This window comes from Ctenopharyngodon idella, chromosome 24 (genome assembly GCF_019924925.1).
Source record: "Ctenopharyngodon idella isolate HZGC_01 chromosome 24, HZGC01, whole genome shotgun sequence".
Taxonomy (NCBI): domain Eukaryota; kingdom Metazoa; phylum Chordata; class Actinopteri; order Cypriniformes; family Xenocyprididae; genus Ctenopharyngodon; species Ctenopharyngodon idella.
The window spans coordinates 28709270-28736960 of NC_067243.1; the positions used below are offsets into that span (position 1 = coordinate 28709270).

The 27691-nt window shown below is 38.0% G+C and overlaps 1 protein-coding gene, 1 long non-coding RNA gene and 1 gene segment (V, D, J or C); 1 reads left to right on the plus strand and 2 right to left on the minus strand.

Moving 5' to 3' along the window:
- LOC127506802 (immunoglobulin kappa light chain-like) overlaps window positions 1–27691 on the minus strand; it is a 339850-nt gene that overhangs the window by 298813 nt on the left and 13346 nt on the right.
- LOC127506925 (uncharacterized) overlaps window positions 1–27691 on the plus strand; it is a 69413-nt gene that overhangs the window by 31554 nt on the left and 10168 nt on the right. The gene's annotated exons all lie outside the window — the stretch shown is intronic.
- LOC127506781 (uncharacterized) lies at window positions 9185–14013 on the minus strand. 3 transcript variants are annotated; one of them, XM_051883613.1, is made up of 2 exons: window positions 12708–14013; window positions 9185–9474 (listed from the first exon to the last, which is right to left on the minus strand). In XM_051883613.1, the coding sequence occupies exon 1, from the start codon at window positions 13647–13649 to the stop codon at window positions 12711–12713; it is 939 nt and encodes a 312-aa protein (XP_051739573.1). In that variant the 5' UTR covers window positions 13650–14013; the 3' UTR covers window positions 9185–9474; window positions 12708–12710. The 3 variants fall into 3 exon arrangements, with proteins under 3 accessions (XP_051739573.1, XP_051739572.1, XP_051739571.1); XM_051883612.1 differs by having other exon boundaries at window positions 9185–9529; window positions 12708–14012; XM_051883611.1 differs by having other exon boundaries at window positions 9185–9541; window positions 12708–14003.

Consider the following 27691-nt stretch of genomic DNA (forward strand, 5'->3'; position numbering starts at 1 on the left):
CTACCATGGAGTTCCCTGTGTTATGGGAGTCGCCATTTGACAGACATTTCTACTATGGGTTTGGTTGCTTATTAGTGACCTAGCTAGTGATCCTTACTCTTGGAGTGTGTTGTATTTACACAGTTAATGTCTGAGCCAATGCAAGAGATGTTGCAGCGGTCTTTGGTTTCCCTTTAAACTGCTGCTTGGATGTCTGCCGTTCATGTTTGCTTCACCATAGATGACTGCTTGGACATCAAACTGTGTTCTCGTGGCCGTTATATTGTTTCTGGGATCAATCTTTGGAGCTGTGTGAGATCAGCCTGTGTGATTGTGCTGCTGGACCGGACCATCAGATCAGCACTATTACTACTTTACTCCTAATTTTGAACTGTGATATGTATCAACTCAAATCAAAGCCTTGAGGGGGTGTACAACAGGGATTGAAACTGTATTGTGATTTAATCATTTGTTTGTTTGTTTTTTTGTTTTTTTTTAATATATTTAATTATTTTGAATTTGCTTGTGGTTCATTTAGTTTGTAAACCAGGTTGCTCCTGCTGTCGGACGCAGCGCCCCATTGACTGCATAGAACAGGTTTGGTTGTTGTTGTGTTTTTGTTTGTTTTTTGGAGGCACATGTCGAGCTGATTAAAGGCTTTTACAGATATGTGTATGAATATTGTGTAAAGTGTGTGTTTGTTTGTGTTTTACTTTGTGTTTAATTCCCCGTTCAGAATTGGAGGGCCAGTGCTGTTGGAGGATCCAATGCCCTGTTTGCCTTGACACGTTCAAGACCTGATTGATCTTTGTGGGTCTAAATGCAGTGAATTTTGGCCTTCACTCTGTAACTGAAGGTATTTTCACATGTAACGTGTCAGTCATGGTCTCATCTGTAAAGAGATTGACGGATCTGAGCGGACGCTCTCAATGTCTTGATGGTGCCTGGGAGTTTCAATGTTTACACATTTAGGGGAAATAAACCTATGAATGGCATACTAAGAGTAGTCAATGAACAATAAACTGGGTTAAGAGAATGTATTTAAATCTTATATATTACATTTACCTTTAAAGTCTTTAGAAACTTTGCTAAACATTGTCATTGTGTTGTTTGTGATCCTCCATCAGCAGCTGCAGTATCTCTCAGCTGTATCAGTGCATCACTGTGATGTCTGACTGACCGAGGTTTTTGTACCACTCTTTATCACTGTGTGAACACCCAGTTACTGTTGATGCTGTGTTCACTCAGACAGTAATAATCTCCTGTATCTTCAGTCTGGACTCCACTGATGGTCAGAGTAAAATCACTGCCATAGTTAGATCCACTGCCACTGAATCTAGATGGAGTTCCTGACTGAAGGCTTCTTATGTAATAAATGAGGAGTTTAGGAGCTTCTCCAGGTTTCTGCTGATACCAAGACACACAGTCATTACAGCCAGAAATCGGCTGACTGGTTTTACAGCTGATTGTAACAGTTTCTCCTTGTTTGATGGATTTTATTGTTGGATTCTGAGTCACTGTCACTTGTCCCCAGCTCTCTGAAATTAACATATTTTAGTCATTAATGGTTATTGGACTGTAAATGAGATGTGGTTGTTTATTTTACAAGATATTTATACAAGATATTTACCCTGAATGCAGAGAGTGAGAGTCCAGATGAAGAAGGTGATTGTGTTCATTGTTGTTCTTTTGTCTTGTGTGATGATGAAGATTGTGTTCTGTTCTGCTCTCAGTCATGAAGTGTTAAACTCACAGCACTATAAACACTCTCAGAGCACTGAAGCATGTGTGACAATGCAAAGAAGTGGGCAGGATTTACAACAGACAAACTAACATACACTAGAGTCACACTATGATCATTTACATTCTGACTAATGCTAGTTTTAGTTAGTTTAGTAGTTTTTTAGTTTTTTTTTCTGACCACTGAGACACTGAGGATCAGTGTTGGGTGTAACATTAGTAATCAGATTACTTTTTTTCAAGTAGTTAGTAAAGTAACGCATTACTTTTAAATTTACAACAAAATTTCTTTTATTTTTTTCAAATAAGTTAATCAAGTTACTTGTTTTTCCATGTATTGACTGACAGCTCTCCTGTCCTCATGTTGAGAGAAATAAAGTGCAGAGGTGTTGTGTGTGAATGATGGTTATTGTATAGACTAAATGTGAATATGCATTTACTCATCTCACTTACACAAAATCAGAGTCAGTATTCCTCAAAATGAATAAAAACAGTGAAATGCAATCTTGAAATGTATTTCTTTTTAAGTTTTATTGCTGAAGTAAGAGTGTTGAACTTTCTTCTCCTGTATCCTATTCTTCTGCAATCCAGAATGGCAGCACAGCCTAAAGGTTTGTTTGAGCTGCGCCCTCTACTGTACAGCTGGGAATTTGCATTTCCTTCAGTCTGAGGCTTCATGTGACCAGGTCTCTGCTACATAATGTGAAATTTACATACATACTATTTACTATATCAGAATAATGTTGTGACGAGCAGGGCGGGGCGAGAGCCGTGAGAGAACAGCACCAGGCCGCTGGAGTGATTGCTAAGGAGCGTCACCTGTGCACTGCACCGCAACAATGAACTGTGTTACAAATATCTATGAACTTTAAGGGAGTTAACTAGTTAGCTGAGGTTCAGGAGCGGGGTCGCACCTCAACCAATCACCTGACTTCTCAAATCCTACAGTACTGTTTGTCTTGTTCTCTTGAACCCTCCCTTCCCCTCCCTCTCTCTCATCCATTCAACCATCCGTATCATCCCCTCTTCTCTTCCTTTCCAGGTTGTATCGGGGTCCTAATCACTCAGATCAACCTGACTATCATCCCTTTCCCTTCCCCTTCATCCTCTCCCTATTAATCCCTAACTTTCTTCAGAAAATAATTCTCCAACATTCATGGTTGTGGTGTGGTCATATTAAAATCACACTTTCAAACTCCAAAAATTACAAACAAAAAAAAATTGAATGAATGAATGAATGAATGAATGATCATGTGTATCTCAGCAGGTTTTTATCAGATGTGCTTCAGTAATTTCCACAGTCGCTTTGGGATCATGCAGGTTTTCCTAAACTTTGGTGTGTATTACGAGGAAGAGAAGAAAAAGACAAGAGAAGAAAAAGGAAGAAAAGAAGAAAAAGAAAGAAGAGGATATGAAACAGATAAACATTTCATTGTCCTTTATTGTAGTAAAAAACAACTGCATCTAGCAGAAACAAACACATCCTTACTGTAATGTGGGCGACAAACCCCGCTGTTAACAAACACTAAACCTGCGACTGCTTCATCTCCATTTATAACCTGATCTCCAGTAATTATTTGAGTCAGACACGACTGTTTCTTCAACATCAGACTTGTGGTGAAATGGGTTTATTTATTTATTGTTCCTTTTAGTAATAACAAGGTGTTATCTGAACTTTCCCAGTGTATCTCCAGAAACAAGAGAAGCAGTGGATTCCAGTAACATGAAGCTCCTGTGAGGACGCTGAACATCTGCTGATGGAGCTGCTCTATTCTGAGAGGAACAGAATCACCTGATGATCAAATATGAGTTTCACTGTCCACACTTTATTCTCTGAAATGAGTCAGAATAATATATTAACATAAATGAATAATAAACAATCAACCATCATGTGAAATTCACTGACACTTCCACAAATATCATGTAGTGTGACAAAGTAATCTTAATCTGAAATCACATACTCTCTTCAGTAAGCACTTATTTTGATCAATTACTTCACGATCGCTAAAAAAGTATGTTCTGTATAGTATGAGTGTGTATGAATGTAATCTGGACGTACTACATCTGCCATGTTGTCATTATCTTCAGTATTACTCAGAAGTCTTTCAAATATAATTAATTCGAAGTGATGGTGCTTTATGTAATGTTGTCTAGCGTACGATCCTGTTTGACATTTGTGCTGGCTACTGTTTACAGGCCACCAGGACACCATACAGACTTTATCATAGAAACATTCAGACTGTGAATTCAGACATACTTCTGTTGTAACATACTGTTTTTGACCTACTATATAGAGAATGTGAAGAATGTAATTTTAGATGCAGCCACGGTCTTAAAGGAAAGGTGTGTAGATCTCGGTTATGTTAAAGACATGTGACCCTCTAGTGGTGAAGTATGGAAGAGCAATTAAAGGGATTGACTTTCCTACAGTAAATAATACAGATAATATTGTAGTGTAAAGTTTTGCAGGGACGAGCACCACTCACATTTTCTCCAGATTTTAGTCCAGTTTAGTATAAGGGATATAAGATTGTATGTTACATGTTTACTTAATAAATCATAATAAATAAAGTCTAAAATAAAGGTTTGATAAACCATTGTGTTGTCATCAGCAGCTGCAGTAACATAAACACAAAAGTCATTATATTCTATGTAAAGCTGAGAATCTAAGCTTTCAAATGGTACCATATTAAGGCCAAAAGTGTTAAAAAATTAAGTGTAAATGTTATGACGTCACACTGCGGCCCACCCACGGGCCGGTGCGGGTTAAGAGGTTAATACATCATAATAAATAAAGTCTCTGGTACTTGAATACTGCAGTTCTTCTTTACACCATTGTGTTGTTTGTGATCCTCCCATCAGCAGCTGCAGTATCTCTCAGCTGTATCAGTGCATCACTGTGACGTCTGACTGACCGAGGTTTTTGTACCACTCTTTATCACTGTGTGAACACCCAGTTACTGTTTGGATAGTGTAAACTCTGACAGTAATAATCTCCTGTATCTTCAGTCTGGACTCCACTGATGGTCAGAGTGAAATCACTGCCAGATCCACTGCCACTGAATCTAGATGGAGTTCCTGACTGGAGGGTGTTTATATAATAAAAAACAGTGTTATATCAGCACATGACAAGAGAATGAATGAGAAATATAGGATATTGTCACACTTGGCATGTATACACGATCCAAAAAGAGCAGAATGCACAATGAAGATACCTTCAATGAAACAAACATTACTTCAGTAGAAGATGAAGAACAGAGGAGAACTCAGGGTTTAAATACACAGAGGAAGAGAATTAACTGAAACAGAACAGTGTGTTCTTAATTAGAAACCATGGAAACAAACTAGAGAATGATCAGTAACCAAGGGAACTAACAATGAATGAGAACACAGGCAAACAGGAACAGGGGAAACCAAACTAAGGCCAAGTTTACACTACAGGATTTTAAGCCCGATTTGCAAGTTAACGAGCTCGCCGACAGGTCGGACTGTGATCGGGGGAAAATCAGCGAGTGATCGGCGCTCGCCAATCTTTATGTGTGAACTACTCAACGACGCAACGTTTATTCATATCAGATACACATTGTGTAAGAAACTATAAAGCTCAGGACAAATGGATGAATTCATGTTATATAATATTAAGATCATTATATAGGTTTTTAAATGACAAAACACTCACTTGCACATATTTGAGAATCAGAATATCAGATAGTTGATGACATGGTGAGAAAAGCAATACATCTGTCATACAGTGTGGCCGGCTGGGCGCGGTGTGTCACGTGACAAGCATGACGCGTCGTCATGGAAACAATAGAGGGAAACGTTCTAAAATAACAGTCGCCTTAACTCTGGGAGGTCAGCCAGAATGTTTTAAACTTATTATTATATAATATTATTTTAATTTTAATTAAATTTAATTCAAAAGTTTTCAGATTTATAAAACCATCGGTACGCCAGAACCTGCGCAAAAATCCCTTTATCAAACCCAGTCAGCGGAAGATTGTGCATACATGAATCTCCACCCCGTCTCCTCCCCGAAATCACCATATATGGAGCTTACAACGCCTAGTTTTACTCTGCATTACGTCATCTGCATATCATTAGGTGTGTTCGTCATCGGCTGCGGCTGGATGTAACCGATCGGTGAGAGTATCCGTGTGCAGGCGGGGAGGAGCTGAAAACAGAGACGTGAAGTCGGACACTTTCTGCTTCTCGTAGTGACGCTCGTGCTGCGTTTGCATACTTTATCACAGCTGAAGTGAAATAAATGCAATATTGGACTAATACACTGATGTTTCAGAGACATTTTCATTCAATACTTTATGAAGCTTCTGTTTTTACAAGAATAAAGATATATATTATATATTAAAAGATATATCTTAAAATAAAACTAATGTGTTTGTCCATAGAGTGCAAAGGGATCAAAGTCTCGAGTACTACAACACTAATGTGTACTTTATTTAATACTGTTTGTACAACACCTGTACTGCTAGAAATACTAATTGTATTGGTAACACTTTAGAATACTGATCCTTCATTAATTGTGGGATGTTTGGAAATATGTTGGGAATGATGTGGATAGTGTAATTCTGTTTATTTCTGTGTCATTTGGCCTTGTACGAATTTAAATGGACTTTTTCAGACTTTGGCAAATCTGAGAAAAGTTGGAGACGATGTTGAGACATATTTGAGGAGAGCAACCCAGTCTCTGACAGTAAATCATTCAGTGGTGTGAGATTTGAAGATGTGGCTTACATTCACTGTTGAAGAGTTGAGCTTGAGAACATGTTTGGATTGAATTCAGATCATTGAATATAATTTACAGAGAAACTCAAGTGAACATCATGTGGAACAGAGAGATGATGAAAAACACTGAGAGTGAAGATGGAGAAGAGACAAACACAACAGAAGAGATCCACAATCTCTACATACAACAAATGAAAACATCACTACAATCATCCTATAAAAAAATATAAAAATGTAATTAAATTATGACAATCATATTATTAAACTGGTTTTGGCAATCAGTCCTTACTATGAAACACTAATAAAACAATAACAGTCCTTACTGGAATAAAAGCCATGATCACATCAACAAAATATTCATGTTATATACAAAAATACTGATGAGCTTTAAGCAAATTTATGTTTATTTAGATGATCTAGTGTTATTAGTGTTTGTCTGTGATCAGTGTTGTGTGTGATTGTGTTTATGAGCAGCTGCAGTATCTCTCAGCTGTATCAGTGCATCACTGTGACGTCTGACTGACCGAGGTTTTTGTACCACTCTTTATCACTGTGTGAACACACAGCTACTAGGACAGTGTTCACTCTGACAGTAATAATCTCCTGTATCTTCAGTCTGGACTCCACTGATGGTCAGAGTGAAATCACTGCCAGATCCACTGCCACTGAATCTAGATGGAGTTCCAGTATAACGGCTTGTTGCATAATATGTGAGGAGTTTAGGAGCTTCTCCAGGTTTCTGTAAGTACCAGGCTAAGTCATTACCATTATACACTGCACTGCTGGTTTTACAGTTTATTCTGACTTCTTGTCCTGGTTGAACTGTCATTGATGGACTCTGAGTTACAGTGTACTGTCCTCTACACTCTGAGACAAAGAACAAGAAGAAGAAGAAGAAAATAATAATAATATTACAATTATAAATTATAAAAAAAAAAAAAAAAATTATAAACATTTAATATTTCAAGAGAATAATTGGAGCTGCATTACACAAACCTTGAGCAAACAGTGTGAGAGTCCAGATGAAGAAGGTGATTGTGTTCATTGTTGTTCTTTTGTCTTGTGTGATGATGAAGATTGTGTTCTGTTCTGCTCTCAGTCATGAAGTGTTAAACTCACAGCACTATAAACACTCTCAGAGCACTGAAGCATGTGTGACAATGCAAAGTGACTCTCTCTATTTAAATCATTATCCTGAAGACTGTAGATCAGTCACAATCACATTTTCCAACAACTTCCTCGTGTTGTGAAACATGTCAAACAATTATACACAAATTTCTGAAGTCTATTGACAGAATCCTGTATATTATTGATTTGGTCATTATTAATATTTTGTAAGGTCACTGAACACTTTCTATCATTCATTCTACACTGTTCTGGGCTCATTATTAGTTGATGTAATAAACTGCAGCAGCTCTTTGGTTTAATTGTGTTTCTGAATGACACAATATCAGTGTTCAGGGTGGAAGATTTCTCAGTTCTCTGGTACTGAACAACATCCATGAGCTCCAGCAGCATTAAAACACACTGTGCTCTTCTACTGTGTGGAACTGCAGTGTCAGTAATGGAGCGTCTAACAGTTCAGTTCAACAGCCTTTACTGAGATACTGCAGCTGACTGAATGTGTCGTCATGTTACAGTTCATAACAAACTCAGTTCAACTGTCAGACTGATCAGGGATGGCATCAAAGTCATCAGCATTACATTCACAATCATATCCGTAACTAATTTCAAAGCACAGAGGCAGGAGTCATGATTCTCAGGTCACCTTTACTCATGATATCCACGAAAGACTCATTGAGGAGAAGGTGATTGGCTATGAGGTACAGCACTAATGAATTAATGTATATACAGTATATATATATATATATATATATATATATATATACATATACACACGCGTGAAAATGCCCCCTTAAGAACAGTGAACATTTACTGCAAACTGTAGCATAAAGAGATGAGTTTAGCATGTACAGGATTATTATACATTGTCCAGTATATTAGAATATAAACATTCTAATGTTTTATTGTTAATCACTGTTAATTCTGCAATTGTTCATCATGATCAAGTTGAGATTCATCAGATCAGGCTGTGTGAATCAGTAGAAGCAACAATAAAAGTTTCATTCTACACTGCAGAACTTCATTTAGAGAGTGCAGTTCATCTCAGAGAAATACAGTTGTTTTTTTATTGAACTTTAAAATGTCTTTTGGTATTTGAACATAAAAAGAGATGCTTAAAAACACGGTTGAAATTACTGTATTTCTGGAAAGAAGAAAGTCCAGCACATTGTAAGATACAGTATTTCACACAGTGTGTTTTCTTGTTTCTCATGTTCTTTGATTCCTGGTTCTGTTTTTCATAAAGCGCTTCTGAGATCAAATGCCAAATACAAGATCATCTAATCTCGCTAATTATGTTGTGGCTAGTTAGGTTCTCAAATACACATGTGAATTTAACTAGTATAGCTGGATTGAGTTATCTGAGATAAGGCGTTCATGTGTTGCTTGAAAAAAGATATAATATATATATATATGGATAGTAGAATACTTGACTGGCAGCACTGGGATTGGCTGTTAAATTCCAAAACCTTATTAACACCAGGGAACACAAAAGTGGTTAAAACAAGAAGAGATGCTGGTACATACTGCAATACTTCAGTTATAGATAATACACCATAACTCTTTCCACTTCCCAAGCAATTCAATTCAATTTCAATTCAATTCACATTTATTTGTATAGCGCTTTTCACGATACATATCGTTTCAAAGCAGCTTTACAGAGAATGCATGTCAACATTACAATTTGGAGACTGCAGTTAGCTAATAATGTAATAATTTAGGCGATTAACATACAATCACTGTTAGCAATGTAATTGGAGGTAGAAGCAAAGAGCTCCTGGAAAAATGAATTACATATTAACAATAATTAGGATTTATAGAATGTGAATGTGCGTGTTGATCCAGATGTTGCATCTTCTGAAGTCATCGCAGGAGTTGGCGCCGTCTCTTCCAAAGTGTTGGTCATCTGAGGTCTTCTTAAGAGGCTGGATCCAAACTGAAACTGATGTACTCTCTAGTCACCTCGGGACGGGCGTCCCGAGGTAAAACAGAAAAGCAAATGGAGAATAATTAGCATAGCTGCTGTTCATAACATTAAGCAAAGATAGTCATGTGCAATTGATCTGATATGAGATGGATTATGTGAATGCTTGGCTGAAGAGATGTGTCTTTAATCTAGATTTAAACTGGGTGAGCGAGTCTGAGCCCCGAACATTATCAGGAAGGCTATTCCAGAGTTTAGGAGCCAAATGTGAAAACGCTCTCCCTCCTTTAGAGGACTTAGCTATCCTAGGTACAACCAGAAGTCCAGAGTTTTGTGATCTTAAAGAGCGTGAAGGATTGTAGGGCGATAAAAGGTCGGTTAAGTACACAGGAGCTAAACCACTTAGAGCCTTATAGGTCATTAGCAGTACTTTATAATCGATACAGAACTTAATAGGTAACCAGTGAAGAGATGATAAAATTGGTGTTATATGATCATATTTTCTTGACCTGGTAAGAACTCTAGCAGCTGCATTTTGTACTAATTGTAGCTTGTTTATTGAGGAAGCAGGACAACCAGCTAGTAATGCATTACAGTAATCTAGTCTAGACGTCATGAAAGCATGAACTAACTTTTCTGCATCTGAAACAGATAACATATTCCGTATCTTAGCAATGTTTCTGAGGTGGAAGAAGGCTGTTTTTGTAACATATGAAATATGATTTTCAAAGGACAAGTTGCTGTCTAATATAACACCCAGGTCTTTAACTGTCGAGGATGGAGTAACAGTACATCCTTCTAAATGCAAATTGTAGTCTGAGAGATTCTGTGTACAGGTTTTTGGCCCAATAAGTAATACTTCAGTCTTATCTGAATTTAATAGAAGAAAATTACTAGTCATCCAATGTTTTACTTCTTTAACACACTCTGTCAGATTGGATAATTTAGAGTTTTCATCTGGTTGTGTTGAAATATATAATTGAGTATCATAGGCATAGCAGTGGAAACTAATTCCATGTCTTCTTATAATATTACCAAGTGGCAGCATGTATATTGAAAATAGCAGAGGGCCTAACACAGATCCTTGAGGCACTCCATAATTTACTATTGTTATCTTAGATTTTTCCCCGTTTAAATAAACAAAATTGTGACGGTCTGATAGATACGACCTAAACCACCGTAATGCCTGTCCCTGGATACCAGTGTAATTCTGTAGTCAATCTAGGAGTATTTTATGATCTATAGTGTCGAACGCAGCACTGAGATCAAGTAACACTAGTATTGAGATACAGCCTTGGTCAGAAGCTAGAAGTAAGTCATTTGTAATTTTAACGAGCGCAGTTTCTGTGCTATGATGAGACCTGAATCCTGACTGAAATTTTTCATAGATAGCATTTTTTTGCAGGAAGGAGCACAATTGGACCGACACCACTTTTTCTAATATTTTCGATATAAATGGAAGATTTGAAATGGGTCTGTAATTTGCCAATACATTTGGATCTAATTGTGGTTTCTTAATGAGAGGCTTAATAACTGCTAACTTGAACGGTCTTGGAACGTGACCTAGAGATAAAGACGAGTTAATAATATTGAGAAGAGGCTCTTCTGCTACAGGTAACAATTCTTTCAGTAGTTTAGTGGGTATTGGATCTAATAAACATGTTGTTGGTTTAGACGCTGTGATAAGTTTATTTAGCTCTTCCTGTCCTATAGTTGTAAAGCACTGCAACTGTTCTTGAGGGACGATAATTGAGGCTGAATCATAAAACTCTGTCAAGGGTTGTACATTTACAACCGTATTTCTGATGCTTTCGATTTTTTCAGTAAAGAAATTCATAAAGTCATCGCTACTAAACTGTAATGAAATGTTTTGTTCTGGTGATGTCTGTTTTTGTGTTAATCTAGCCACTGTACTAAATAAGAACCTTGGATTGTTTTGGTTATTTTCTATGAGTTTGCGGAGATGCTCGGCCCTGGCTGCTTTTAGAGTCTTTCTATAACGGGACGAGCTGTCTTTCCACGCGATTCTAAAGACCTCTAAACGAGTTTGTCTCCATTTGCGTTCTAGATTACGAGTTTCTCTTTTGATAGCGTGAGTAATATTGTTGTACCATGGTACAGTATTTTTCTCTCTAACCTTTTTTAATCTCATCGGTGCAACAGTATCTAATGTACTAGTGAAAGTGGTGCACATACTGCTAGTCATTTTCTCAAGATCATTTGTGTGTTTGGGTACAATGAGCAGGTGAGACAGATCAGGCAGTTTATTTGTGAATTTATCTTTAGTTGTCGGGAGAATTGTTCTACCTAGTCGATATTGCGGTGCAATTTGACAAATATCAGCAGTATGCAGTACGCATGTTACAAGGTAATGATCAGTGATATCATCACTTTGCGGTAGAATTTCTATATCAGTAGGATTGATTCCATGTGATATAATTAAATCTAGTGTATGATTAAGACGGTGAGTGGGTCCAGTGACGTTTTGTTTGACCCCAAACGAGTTTAGTAAATCTGTAAACGCAGCCCCTAACGCATCATTTGTATTATCTACATGAATGTTAAAATCTCCAACAATCAGCGCTTTATCAACGTTGACCAATAGGTCTGAGAGAAAGTCTGCAAACTCTTTTAGGAAATCAACATAAGGCCCTGGAGGTCTATAAACAGTAGCCAAAGCAAGAGATAGTAGCGACTTTTTATTTATATCTGAGAGTGTAACGTCTAGCACGAGAATTTCAAATGAGTTAAACCTGTAGTTTGTTTTCTGGGTAACGTTAAGAATCTCTCTATAGATTGTTGCAACACCACCGCCACGGCCAACCGGACGGCATTTATTTTTATAACAGTAGCCAGGTGGACAAGACTCATTAAGACCGAAATAATCATTTGGTTTAAGCCATGTTTCAGTAAGGCAAATTACATCAAGACTATTATCTGTGATCATTTCATTTATAATAACCGCCTTAGGTGTCAGCGATCTAATGTTTAGTAGCCCTAGCTTTAGAAATTGTTTTTGTTCGGTAATTTTGCGAATTTCTGGTTTGATCACGATCAGATTTTTTCTAGATCCTTTATTTTTATAGTTGAACCTCACTATTCGGGGAATAGACACAGTTTCTATAGACTGTATTACACTCACATTTCTATCAATTAAGTGGGTAGAACACAGACTGTGATTTGAGGTTTGACTTACTAGTCATACGGTGCGAAGCGTCTTGGAGATGTTCTCCGACAGAAGATCAGCTCCGATTTTGCTGGGGTGCAGGCCATCAGCACGGAAGAGCCTAGGTCGCTCCCAGAAAAGATTCCAATTATTTATAAAGAGCAGCTTCTGTTCAGTACACCAAGACATTAACCATTCATTTAAAGCAAATAATCTACTGAACCTTTCATGTCCACGTCGGTACGTCGGAAGCGGTCCGGACACGATGATCCTCGTCGCGGGCGATGTGGCTCGTACCGTCTCGATCAGGCTCCTGAAGTCCTGCTTCAGCACCTCCGTCTGCCGCAGCCTGGTGTCGTTCACCCACACGTGCAGAACAACAGCTCCGATGCTCTCAGCGCCATTCAGGATCGCGGGAACCTGCGCAGAGACATCGAGGACACGAGCACCAGGAAAACAGTGACTGCGCACCTTACCTTTGGTTGTGGTAGCGTGGACGTGACGGACGATGGAGTCTCCGATGACCACGGCGTCTCGTTCTGCCTCGCGAAGAGGGGAGAAGCGGTTCCTCGTCGACACCTCGAAGACCGGGGGCGGCGGAGGGGGAGAGGTCCTGGTCCGAGGCCTGGCTCGCGCCTTCCGTTGCTGAAGAACCCAAGGTCCCTGGTGTGACGGCGCCAGAGTGAACGAGGGCTGGGATGAACGCGTTCTGGGTTCTCGGGCCCTGTGCAGAGAAGTACACGGCGTAGAGGAAGCAGGAATGTTAATATCGCGCTGCAAACTTACCGAGGATTGGTGAGCGTCAGCACGGGATGTTTCCAGCGCTGTTCGCCGCTCCCGTAGCTCGGCCTGTTTCTCCAGAAGGGTCCGGATCTGTCGTTCCACGGCCTCCAGCTCCAACTGCACCGCATGCAGCTCGAACGTGTCCTCACCTGCACTCAAAGATAGAGACACATTCGGTACGCCCGCCATTAGTATTGATGAACAATAATATTGTGAGTGAGAAGAGTACAAACGCTAGTGTGACCACGCCGCTATTGCTAACGGGCTAAAGCTAGTAGCGAATGTTCGAGAAGTCGGATAAAACTAGCGATATCAAGGCAATCCGAGTGTTTTTTATATAAAATAGTGTCGGGGATGTGTTCCCCCGCCGTAAAAGAGAGAATGGTAGGTTATAAATTTGATTTTAAGAAAAAAACAAGCAATTAGGAATCAACTCGACAGAGCTCTAACTCAAACAGCGCGGCAGCAACAAACAAGAAGTGACGATATGTGGCTTGGAATTAGCCCGCTCACATATCTCACAGCTAGTAGTCGCTATCAGGCAATCCGAGTGTTTTTTATATAAAATAGTGTCGGGGATGTGTTCCCCCGCCGTAAAAGAGAGAATGGTAGGTTATAAATTTGATTTTAAGAAAAAAACAAGCAATTAGGAATCAACTCGACGGAGCTCTAACTCAAACAGCGCGGCAGCAACAAACAAGAAGTGACGATATGTGGCTTGGAATTAGCCCGCTCACATATCTCACAGCTAGTAGTGACCACAAGAACCAGACAAGTGTGGAATATGGAGTAACTTCATCTTTTTACATTAAAAAGTTAAAAAGTGCAACAGTTTGTAATCATCTGTGTTCAAAGTGAAATAAAATGCACAATAAACATTGATATCCCTGTGGTTAGTGCACTGACATATAACTCCACTGTGTCTCTGGTGACTTAATTTTCAAATCCCAGCTTGAGATCCTTTGCCAATCCTGTTCCCCTCTGTCCACCCCATTTCCTGTTATTCTCTACTGTCCTGTCCAAAGTAAGGGGGGAAAATGCACATGGGCCTAGGCATGTTTGTCTTGTCTTTTATTCAAGGTCAATAATTAAAATGGTGTTGCACAGTTCTGTCCTGTGCAGCTCTGTCACTAGGTTGGTCCAAGAGCGCTGGCTGGAGCTCATCATCAGGCTGCACCTCCACCACAGTGTCCTCTCTTTTCTGATGCTGGCAGTGTTGAGGACTATGGCACATGCAACAGTAACATCACACACCCTGTCAGGTGCAACCATCAGACTTTTCAGACACTGAAATCTTCCCTTCAGTTCACAAAGGTCATTTCAGTGTGTGCCTTTGTCCTGTCTGGAGCTGCATTGTAACGGGTTTGTGGTCGGGACATTGTCATAAAATGCTGCCTGTCTCCATATAGCCCCTGTCTCCAAGCAGGAGCCCATCATAATCACCTGTGCAATGGACAAATGCACTTCTGTTAGGCTCAGGATAAGTGAATGCAATACAGTGAGCTTGACATTTCCAAAGAACGCAGCGTGATTATGATTCAGGCTTCATTACAAGCCAGTAATTGGATTATGGATCGGAAGCATTCAAAATATTTCATCCAGTTCTTTTGGATCAGATTCATCACGCCAGTATGGAGACAAAGCTGGCCATAGAGGTCTGTGTGGAGGACTTGTCTGGTTCTTGTGGTCTTTGTGAGGATCTGTGCCTCTGGCTGTCGTGTCGGCGAGGCCTTCTCCAGAAATTGTCTAGATGACACGATCGGATCTGGCTGACTACGGTAACCTCAGAATAAACAGAGAGACTAATATTAGCATTGATGCCATTCCTCTTATGGTGTACCAAGTACATCGGGTGTTCTGGGAAGTGTTCCCAGTTCCTACTGATTTAATATTTGCAAACTGATAATGTGTTATGTGTATGCCAGGTTAAAGAGATTTTGTGTTTTTAGTCTAGATTTAAACTCACAGAGTGTGTCTTAACAAGGCTATTAAAACTAAATAAGAAAAGGATCTACCGCACCTCTCCATCTGTCGCTCATAGCAGACTGACGGTTAGAGGGGATTGGTTAAGGAAATATTCTACCCAAGCCATCAAAGTACCCTATGAACGAATAACTGAAAGTATGGGATACCCAGTAAATCAAATATCTAAATTAATACATAACTAATATATATATATATATATATATATATATATATATATATATATATATATATATATATGGTTAGCTCTTAATTAGAAACACAGTTTAAATGTAATAATCTTTCGAAACTGGAGTCAGACTAAATAAAGTGAACTTTACAGAAGCTCAAGTAAGAGATCTTCATGCATTATACCTTCACCCACACATTTGGATTCTGTTGTTGGGCTTATGGATGATCCCTACAGATACACTAAAGGAACATGTTAAAGAGCATTATGTGGCCTCTTTAAGAAATATCACATGATCAAGAGTGCATTTGAAACATTTCCATTGTGTTTCTGATCCTCCATGAGCAGCTGCAGTATCTCTCAGCTGTATCAGTGCATCACTGTGACGTCTGACTGACCGAGGTTTTTGTACCACTCTTTATCACTGTGTGAACACATCTTTACTGTTTAGATAGTGCCAACTCTGACAGTAATAATCTCCTGTATCTTCAGTCTGGACTCCACTGATGGTCAGAGTGAAATCAGTGCCAGATCCACTGCCACTGAATCTAGATGGAGTTCCAGTATAACGGCTTGTTGCATAATATATGAGGAGTATAGGAGCTTCTCCAGGTTTCTGTAAGTACCAGTGTAAGTAACTACCACTATGCACTGCACTGCTGGTTTTACAGTTTATTCTGACTTCTTGTCCTGGTTGAACTGCTGTTATTGATGGACTCTGAGTTACAGTGTACTGTCCTCTACACTCTGAAAGAAAGAACAAGAAGAAGTAGTAAATAAATAAATAAAATTATAAATTTAAAAGTTTTTTATCTAAAATTATAAACATTTAATATTTCAAGAGAATAATTGTAGAGCTGCATTACACAAACCTTGAGCAAACAGTGTGAGAGTCCAGATGAAGAAGGTGATTTTGTTCATTGTTGTTCTTTTGTCTTGTGTGATGATGAAGATTGTGTTCTGTTCTGCTCTCAGTCATGAAGTGTTAAACTCACAGCACTATAAACACTCTCAGAGCACTGAAGCATGTGTGACAATGCAAAGTGACTCTCTCTATTTAAATCATGTTCTCTTGTGCTTTGGAGGAATGTAGCAGTTTTCACAACTCATGAAATATATTTCTTTAAACAGTGTTATATCAGCACATGATAAAAGAATGAATGAGAAATATAGGATATTTTCACAGTTAGCATGTATAAACGATCTAAAAAGAGCAGAATGCACAATGAAGATACCTTTAATGAAACAAACATTACTTCAGTAGAAGATGAAGAACAGAGGAGAACTCAGGGTTTAAATACACAGAGGAAGTGAATTAACTGAAACAGAACAGAGCCGTATTTATCAAGCCTCTAAGAATTACTCACAAGAACTCTGCTAAGAACTGACTTGAGAGTAAAACAATTCTTGACTCAAAGCTGCGCTTAAAACTTAGTTATCAAGCACGAGCACAAGCATGTAATCCGCTATTGTTGTTGTTGTTGCTGTTACGTGACGTAGCGATGTCTGACTAGGGACATCATCGTTTCACTAAATATACGGATTGGCTGTTCACACAAAAACACAAGGGTGTCGTTTTCAGATTTATCCACTCTGGGACACGGTTTCAAAAAATAGCGGTTTCAGGCTCCCAAATCGCCGGATCCGTCTGGACGAAACGCCGATACGATAAATTTTTTACATATACAGCTAAACGCGTCTCCGTGTGGCCGCGCTCTAAAACACAAAGGGCCTCATTTACAAAATTAACGTACGACAGAAAACTGGGCGTACGGTCGTTTCCACACAAAACTTGGTATTTATTAATATGGATGTGAGCGGTGGATACGATCAAATCTCGCGTCAGGTCTCAGCTCGTGTACGCAAGTTTTTGAGTTCGTGTGAACTATGTGAGCGTAGGGTGACCAGATTTCTCATGGTGGAATACGGGACGGGTGAGCAAGGGGTGGCCAATATGACCATATTTTTATATTTTACTATATATATATGTATCTATCTATCTATCTATCTATCTATATATATATATATATATATATATATATATATAAGATACAAATTAAATTAACTTGTTTTTTTCAGATACAGCAGGTTTATTTACCATGTATACATCTATTTAACATCTTTTGTTGTTTTATTAACATTAATGACAGACAAATATTTAATTAGGCTACTGTCTCTTTAAGACCGAATCCATGGATGTAATATTTAATATACTGACACATATCCTGTTTTCACCCACCGGTTTACACCAACTTAAGCCATAACCGACTGTAGTTACGTGAGATACTCCATACAATGGACATTTTGACAACTATGTGTGTATTTGACCATTCAGGCGTAATGAAAACTGATCGCGCGCAAGGAAAGAGAGACAGCGCGCGCGCGAGAGAGCGCATCTGGTCTGTCATTCAGCGCGATTCCGCCTATCCTGCCTTCACTAATCGATAATAAATTGTGATTGGATGGTAATTTTGTTCTATGATGAATTGATTGGGCTGTCTGTGCGTGACAGAACACGACTGCTACTCATTCTGTGATCACCCAGTTGTAGGGTCATTCTACAGAAACGTCCCCAGATAGCAGACCAACCTTGGATCCACGTTTAATCAATGTTAATGCATTAAACAAATTATCATTGAATCAACGTTGAATTTTGAATTGATTTTTCATCAGGTTTGCACCCTGAAATAATGTTATTTCAATGATGAAAAATAGATCAACATGGTTGTAAAATCAATGTTTTTTCAACCTTAATTAAATCACCTATTTAACATTGAATTAAGGTGGAAACAATATCAAATCAATCTTGCTTTATGTACAGCAAGATTCTAAGCCAGTTAAATGTCTATTTCTACTCATTTCAGTCAGAGACAATGTAACGGCTGCAGTTAATATGGTTTTAATGAACAATTCACACTTCAGTTTACATACAAATGTATTCATTTATAACCACACACTGTTTGAACAGGAATTAACATCACATTCAGGAAAAACAAGTGGCTGTAAAAATGGCATTTCATGGTGGCAAACAAATAAACCTGGGGCCTGTACCATGAATTAGCTGGCTAGCCAGGCAAATTTCAGATTAGTTTGCGCCAATCCTGGGTTTTAGGTACCATGACAGTAACTTGGCTTCTAGCGGTGTTCACCGCCAGAGTAACTTACGCTCCACGGCTAACCTGCTCCGGGCAGGTTATGTTCTGGATAAGAGATCTCAAACCGAAATTGGACCAATCAGATGTGAGCAAAGTGACACTGACACATCCAACGCAATAAAGTCCCTCCCCCAGTTTCTCTTCCTCCAAATTAAAGGTCACAATATATTGTAAAAACAAATATTTAAAGATATATAAACTAACTTCACAAGTTTTACTTGCACTGAGCAAGATCATTTCTTTTATTTGTCCTCTTTTGTGGACACGTATTTTCTTAAGTGTAAATGCATTTAAATTCTTCATTTTCTTCAATCTCTTAACCTTCAGCAAAAGGGAATCAGTTTCTCTCTGTTGCAAAGCATGTGATTGGCTGTTTTAAGCATTTATTAAGATCATGCTGGTAGAATAGAGAAAACAAAAAACATGTATTATAAAGAGCTTTGCTAAATAAAGTAGAAAAGCAGATAATTACCGTTAGATGATGTCTTGCAAGACGAGACATGGGAGACGTCTGAGAACAAAGGAGGCAAAAGGCTTTATATAGACGAGTCCTGAAAAAATTCCTGGAGCTCATGACACCTCAAGACTTAAGTTATGAGGGGAAATCCAAAGAAGATGACCTCAAGAGGTCAGATTGTCTAGAAAAGGCTGAAATGTGAAGATTACTGCAGATGCTGCTTCGTGACCAGCTGAAGAGCTTCTCCGGCACCAGAACTATTGCTGATATTGCCTTGAACAAACAACTTTTTAATATGTTTACTTTATTTAATACTTGTATAGAGTGTTTGTAGAATACCTGTACTGCTAGAAATACTAGAATACTGATCCTTCATTAATGAATAACTACACAGGAACAAATGAGTAATGCATTATTAACACTCTAGTAACTAACAAGAAACTCTGATTAATGAATTAGTAAGTAACAGTGCTCAGTTGAAGGTGGTAGTTCACTGTTAGCTAATCAGTAACTACTGTTTTTTCAAACCTCCCAGAGAACTACTACTATATAGGTTCATAATTAATGTAGTAATGATGCATAATGTATAATTAATTCTAAAGTGAAGGTCATGGTATCCCACTAGTAATGACTGAAGTATTACCAAATCCTTTAGAAGGAATTACTAATTATTTGGATCAGTATTCTGAAGTGAGAAACATGATAACTCTCTGATAACTACTGGAGTCATTGTAAACTTTTGAGGTTTTTGTACATTTTTGTACAGTAATTCCTTCTGATGTATTTGGTATAACTTAAGTAATAACTAGTGGGTTTCCATGATCTTCACTTTACAATACTGATCCAGATAATTAGTAGTTCCTTTAGAAGGATGTAGTAACTCTTGAGTTATTACTATCCAATACTTTACAAAAACCTCAAAAGTTTACAATGACTGTAGCTTAAGTCCTGCACTGTTCAATATATACATAAACGAGTTAGCGAGGGCTCTGGATCGGTCTGCAGCACCTGGTCTTACTCTACTAGACACTGAAGTCAAATTCCTCCTGTTTGCTGATGATCTGGTGCTGCTGTCTCCCACTAAAGAGGGTCTACAGCAGCATCTAGACCTCCTGCATAATATACTGACACATATCCAGTTTTTACCCACCTGTTTACATCCACTTGAGCCATAACCGACTGTATTCACGCGAGATACTCCAGACGATGGACATTTTGACATCTCTGTGTGTGCGTGTATTTGACTATTCAGGCGCAAGGAGATCTGATCGCGCGAGAGAGAGAGAGCTTCTGTTGTCATTCAATGCGATTCCACCTTCACTAACTGCAAGTTAATCAATAAAGAATTGTGATTGGATTGTAATTTTGTCTTGATTGTAATTTTAATTGGCTACCTTTGATTAGGCTGTAAGCTGAAATTATATTCAACCCGCCAAAGTGGCTGTCTTACCCGCCACAGCTGAAATCTACCCACATTTGGCGGGTTGGTGGGTGTTAATGTCAAGCCCTGTGTGTGTATATATATATATATATTTTTTTTTTTTTTTTTTTTTTTTTATTGACCACAATATCATTAATGATGATTGTTGTGAGGGGCACTTTTGGTTCATTTTGAAAAAGGGCAGGGGCTCGTTATTTGAGCACATTTTGACTGAAGATTGAAGTCTGAAGCTGCAGGTTTTTCTGTGAATCATGATGATTGAGCTTCATATGAACAACAGAAGATCATTATGAGAAACTCCACAACATCATCCATGATAAAAGAGGTCAAAGGTCACCTCAGAGGTCACAGATCATCAGATATATTTCTTTAAACAGTGTTATATCAGCACACGACAAGAGAATGAATGAGAAATATAGGATATAAAGTCAAAATGAATAATGTCTCTTGTAAATGAGATCAATAAACTCTTCAAATGATCACGAAAATAGTTACACTTTTTCAAGTGATAAACATTTTGAATAAAAGTGTGTTTGTTTTTCCTTTTTGAGAAGCATTTCATCCAAACTGAATGTTTGAGTGTTGAGAAGATCTGAGTTTCTTCTAATATTAGTGTGTTGAAGTGTTGTTTCTCTCTCTCTGCTGGAGTTTGTGTTCACTCGAGTGGAATAGAGGTTTTTGTACGACCGTTTCATTAGATTGTATCACTGTGGTACACATTCGGTGGAGGAACTAAACTGGTGCTCGGTAAGTCGGTCTATTTATTTCCTTTTAAACAAATATAATTTAGATTTTTAACACAAGAACAACATTTATTAATTATAATTAGTATTAGATATTGTGGTAATGCCTTACTTGGATGCATGTTATAATGCCTGATATCTTGTCATAAAGTATTGAAAGATAAAATGCATTATAATATTTCTAGATTCCTTGTTAGATCTGAAACTGGTTGTTTGTCGTGTTTTAATGCATTACACTTTCTCAAGTCGTGACAATGAATAGATTATATTATTATGAGGTATAACGTGGTTACATTATTCACAGTATCAGACATGCATGATGATGTGTATTAAAATACATAATTCATCAAAAATACTTGGTAACATTAACTTAAAGTGCTGATGTATAAAGCATTATAAACATATTCGTAATGTACATTATAATTCATTATATATTTTCATAAATAATTATAACCAAAGTTAAAATGCATTGTAATATTTGCAGATTCTGAAATCGCTTTGATTTAAGTTATTATAGTTTCTAAAAGAGTGTTCAATTAATAAGCTTTAAAATGTATTACAAATATGGTTACAATTATTCATGAGATCAGTGCATTATAAGGTGCATTAAAAAATAAAATTAAATGCATTATAAGGGGTTTAAGTAAAGTGTTACAAAGTGTTTTATGATTATATGATCTAAACATTCAGAAAAAAAATCTAAATGTTGCTACTTTCTGTATTTCATTCAATGATACTGAATCTCTTTTGTTCATGTTGTGCTTATAATTCAGTGCTTTATAATTCAAGTACAATTTATATAATTCTTCTCCTGTGGCCTCATGGGATAGTAAAGTGTCCATCAGATGCACACTTCAGAATCTCACCGGAAGTAGCAGATCATCTCAGTACTTTTGGCCTGTTCTTTTATAAATACTGTGAATTCAGACACACTTCTTTTGTCACATACTGTTTTTGGCCTACTAAGTATGTGATTTTGGATGCAGCCACAGTCTTAAAGGAAAGGTGTGTAAAATTAATTTATATTAAAGACATGTGACCCTCTAGTGGTGAAGTATGGAAGTGCAATTAAAGGAATTGACTTTCCAACAGTAAATAATACAGATAATATTGTAGTGTAAAGTTTTGCAGGGATGAGCACCACTCACATTTTCTCCAGATTTTAGTCCAGTTTAGTAAAGAATATAAGATTGTATGTTACATGTTTACTTAATAAATCATAATAAATAAAGTCACTGAAAGGTTTGATACACCATTGTGTTGTTTGTGATCCTCCATCAGCAGCTACAGTATCTCTCAGCTGTATCAGTGCATCACTGTGACGTCTGACTGACCGAGGTTTTTGTACCACTCTTTATCACTGTGTGAACACTCCACCACTGTGGTAACTCAGACAGTAATAATCTCCTGTATCTTCAGTCTGGACTCCACTGATGGTCAGAGTGAAATCACTGCCAGATCCACTGCCACTGAATCTAGATGGAGTTCCTGACTGGAGGCTGTTCACTCTATAAATCAGGAGTTTAGGAGCTTCTCCAGGTTTCTGTAAGTACCAGGACAGACAGGGTGGAGTACAGCCTGTTAAAGGAGTGCTGGCGGAGCATCTCATCACAACAGTTTCTCCTGGTGTGACTGTATGAACTACAGGAGTTTGAGTAACTGTGATCTGTCCACTGGAGCCTGGAGAGAAATGAATAGGATTTAAATTAAAAGTACATAAGTGATAGAAAAAATGATGTGTCATATTAGAAATAGATATCATATTCATAAAATATACAAACTTTATTTATTTTAGTTTTAAGCAAGTCAGAGTTTCACTGTATACCTGATATACAGATCAATGTCCAGATGAAGAAGGTGATTTTGTTCATTGTTGTTCTTTTGTCTTGTGTGATGATGAAGATTGTGTTCTGTTCTGCTCTCAGTCATGAAGTGTTAAACTCACAGCACTATAAACACTCTCAGAGCACTGAAGCATGTGTGACAATGCAAAGTGACTCTCTCTATTTAAATCACTATCCTGAAGACTGAAGCTCACTCTCAAAGACATTTCAAAGACAATTCCCAAAATAAACAAGCACTGACTTATTTTGTATTTTTTTCTCCCATCATATTTTGTTTTCCTTCACCATGTCCCTTTAGCGGCTCCAAAGAATTGACAAGCTTGAAATACAATGTTTATAAAGTCTGATTTAACTTCTTGTTTCTCATTGATAGTCTGCTTAAAGGATTATAACAAAAAGACAAAAGTTATATCTGTTATATTTTAATAAAATTCAACCGCTGGGATATTAGGTGCCCAAAGTTGATGAAACACTCATAAATAAATGACAAAGAATAAGCATATTGTATCTTCTCTTCCCAAAGTCTTCAGAAGTGAATGACACCTGAAGCCAGACACATTCAATTTACAAATATTTTTGTAACAAACAAATAACATATTTTTATTACAAATACAAATATAAGGGAGATATTTTCTTTTAAAGAATTCTGTTTAAGGACTACAACAAACGGCTGGTAGGGACTACAACGAGCTTCTTCCTGGATTGGAGACATCACTAACCCTACAATTTACATAAACCCCGCCCCTGAGAACACACAACAAAGGGGGCGAGGCCATGTTATTGAAATACAGTACATAACACAAATGAAATAGCATGTCATAAAAGCAAGGTGATAACATGACAAGGGTAACACTTTAGAAGTTGCTCTTAATTCACTGAAGAACAAGGCCAGGGATAAATGCTTTCTAGCCAAAAATGTGAAGAAACCGAAGAGAGCAGAGGTTAACTTTTGCCCTGCTAATCCAACTGGAGAAACAGATGAAAGCCTTGAAAAATGATGTGAGCTACTGACTGATTTCGGATCAGTAGTAAAAGAAAAGTTGTCCAAAACGTTCGCCTACACAAGGAGAAATGTGGTACAGAACAGTCCAGTTTTTTGAGGACTGCACTCTTTCAGATTGAAGAGGTAAGGTCATATTTACTCTTCTCTCATTTACTCTTCATTTGTGCTACAGTTGATGCTCTCCTCATCATGTGTTATAGGGATACTCCACACAAAAAGGAAAATTCTCACATTTACTCACTCATGTCATCCCATATGTAAATGTCTTTCTTTCTTCAGAGGAACACAAACATTTTTAAAGAAATAATTCCTCTCTGTGAGTCCATATAATGCAAGTGGATGGGACCTCTAGAGTTGATAAAGGTCATTTCTGTTGAAAAGGTAGAAACTACTGCTACAACCACACAAAACAAACACAATGGAAATTCCCAGTTAATGAATCAATGTCTTTTGAAGCTAAATCAACTGGGGATCTATAGATTTCCATCATGATTTTGTGTGGTTGTAGAAGTGTTTCTACCTTTTCAGATAGATGTGGAGGGGGCGGGTTTTAATTGTGCTCTTGTTTGGTGGAATATAAAAGCGTCAGTATTGACATTATGCAGAAGTGCGTCTGCCTAGCGTCAGTGACGGAGTTACAGGATTTCCGGCGCACCGTGTGAATGTCCGAGAGGTAGGAGTATTCAGCCGTGATGTGGGCTGTTTGTTTGTGCCATGCAGGGTTACATTATTTCATTGTAGTGTGGATTGAGGAGCATTTGTGGGATGCTTTTAGTGATGGCTGTTTCCATGGAAATGCATTCTATCTACCATGGAGTTCCCTGTGTTATGGGAGTCGCCATTTGACAGACATTTCTACTATGGGTTTGGTTGCTTATTAGTGACCTAGCTAGTGATCCTTACTCTTGGAGTGTGTTGTATTTACACAGTTAATGTCTGAGTCAATGCAAGAGATGTTGCAGCGGTCTTTGGTTTCCCTTTAAACTGCTGCTTGGATGTCTGCCGTTCATGTTTGCTTCACCATAGATGACTGCTTGGACATCGAACTGTGTTCTCGTGGCCGTTATATTGTTTCTGGGATCAATCTTTGGAGCTGTGTGAGATCAGCCTGTGTGATTGTGCTGCTGGACCGGACCATCAGATCAGCACTATTACTACTTTACTCCTAATTTTGAACTGTCATATGTATCAACTCAAATCAAAGCCTTGAGGGGGTGTACAACAGGGATTGAAACTGTATTGTGATTTAATCTTTTTTTTTTTTTTTTTATATTTAATTATTTTGAATTAGCTTGTGGTTCATTTAGTTTGTAAACCAGGTTGCTCCTGCTGTCGGACGCAGCGCCCCATTGACTGCATAGAACAGGTTCGGTTGTTGTTGTGTTTTTGTTTGTTTCTTGGAGGCACATGTCGAGCTGATTAAAGTCTTTTACAGATATATGTACAAATATTGTGTAAAGTGTGTGTTTGTTTGTGTTTTACTTTGCGTTTAATTCCCCCTTCAGAATTGGAGGGCCAGTGCTGTTGGAGGATCCAATGCCCTGTTCGCCTTGACACGTTCAAGACCTGATTGATCTTTGTGGGTCTAAATGCAGTGAATTTTGGCCTTCACTCTGTAACTGAAGGTATTTTCACATGTAACGTGTCAGTCATGGTCTCATCTGGAAAGAGATTGACGGATCTGAGCGGACGCTCTCAATGTCTTGATGGTGCCTGGGAGTTTCAATGTTTACACATTTAGGGGAAATAAACCTATGAATGGCATACTAAGAGTAGTCAATGAACAATAAACTGGGTTAAGAGAATGTATTTAAATCTTATATATTACATTTACCTTTAAAGTCTTTAGAAACTTTGCTAAACATTGTGATTGTGTTGTTTGTGATCCTCCATCAGCAGCTGCAGTATCTCTCAGCTGTATCAGTGCATCACTGTGACGTCTGACTGACCGAGGTTTTTGTACCACTCTTTATCACTGTGTGAACACAGCTTTACTGTTGATGCTGTGGTAACTCTGACAGTAATAATCTCCTGTATCTTCAGTCTGGACTCCACTGATGGTCAGAGTGAAATCACTGCCATATGTAGATCCACTGCCACTGAATCTAGATGGAGTTCCAGTATAACGGCTGTTTATATAATAAATCAGGAGTTTAGGAGTTCCTCCAGGTTTCTGCTGATACCAGGCTAAGTCATTAGAGGTTAGTGCTACATCCATACTACACTCTATTGTAGCTGTTTGACCCTGTTGGACAGTTTTAACTTCAGGTTGAGTCAGAGTCACTCCTCTAGATTCTGAAGAAGAGAAAAGGAAAAATAAATTATTGTTTAAAAATACTACCATCATATACTTTTACAAAAACACCAACACCAGAGTTAATTGTTTGTCAAAATGTTTGTCTTACCTTGAATAAAAAATGAAAGTGTCCAGATGAAGAAGGTGATTGTGTTCATTGTTGTTCTTTTGTCTTGTGTGATGATGAAGATTGTGTTCTGTTCTGCTCTCAGTCATGAAGTGTTAAACTCACAGCACTATAAACACTCTCAGAGCACTGAAGCATGTGTGACAATGCAAAGAAGTGGGCAGGATTTACAACAGACAAACTAACATACACTAGAGTTACAGAATGATCATTTACATTCTCACTAATGTTATCTTTAGTTAGTTCAGTAGTTTTATTTTTATTCTGACCACTGAGACACTGATGATGTGTCTCAGTAGTCACCGTTGTGCATCGTTCCCTAAAAGTTCTCTAAAGGTGATGAAAATCTTGACCCTTTACAGAAAATTAGGGATGTTCTTAAAACATCCTCTTTTGGTTATGAAAGTGCTGCAGTTCAAGTTTCCTTATATGACTTTAGGGGGACGTTCCATATTGGTTATTCTAAGGTCACATAAGAACGTTACAAAAAGGACATTTGGGACATTAACAGAACGTTCTCATACAGTTCCCTGTTAGTCAGATGGGGACGTTTCATTCGGGACTGTGCTGCTCCTGACCCATTTGGAAACCTTGTTTAAGAAGCACCCATTTCACCTATAGGTGAATTGAATTTATGTTTTATTAACAAAGTTCAGGAGGAGCAGGTTCAGATAATTAACCAAATTAGCTCAGGTGGAGAGGATTCAGTTAACAAACTCAACCAACAACAAGAGGTATAAATACAGCAGACTTACCTCTGTTCGTTGACAGTTTATCAGCATCCCTCCTCCACCCCGTCTCCTCACTCCAGACTACTTCGGACTACTTTTATCACAATCAGGGGGAATATTCTTGGTTCGGGCTAAAATTACGAGCTCAGAGCCCTCCCCCCAGACAGCACGCCAAATACTCATAACATTTTTGTATTTAATTATATATATAAATGTGAACTCGTGAAAATTTTTTATAGTAAATAGTAAATCATTACTGTCTGTCATTTCCCTATATTTGTG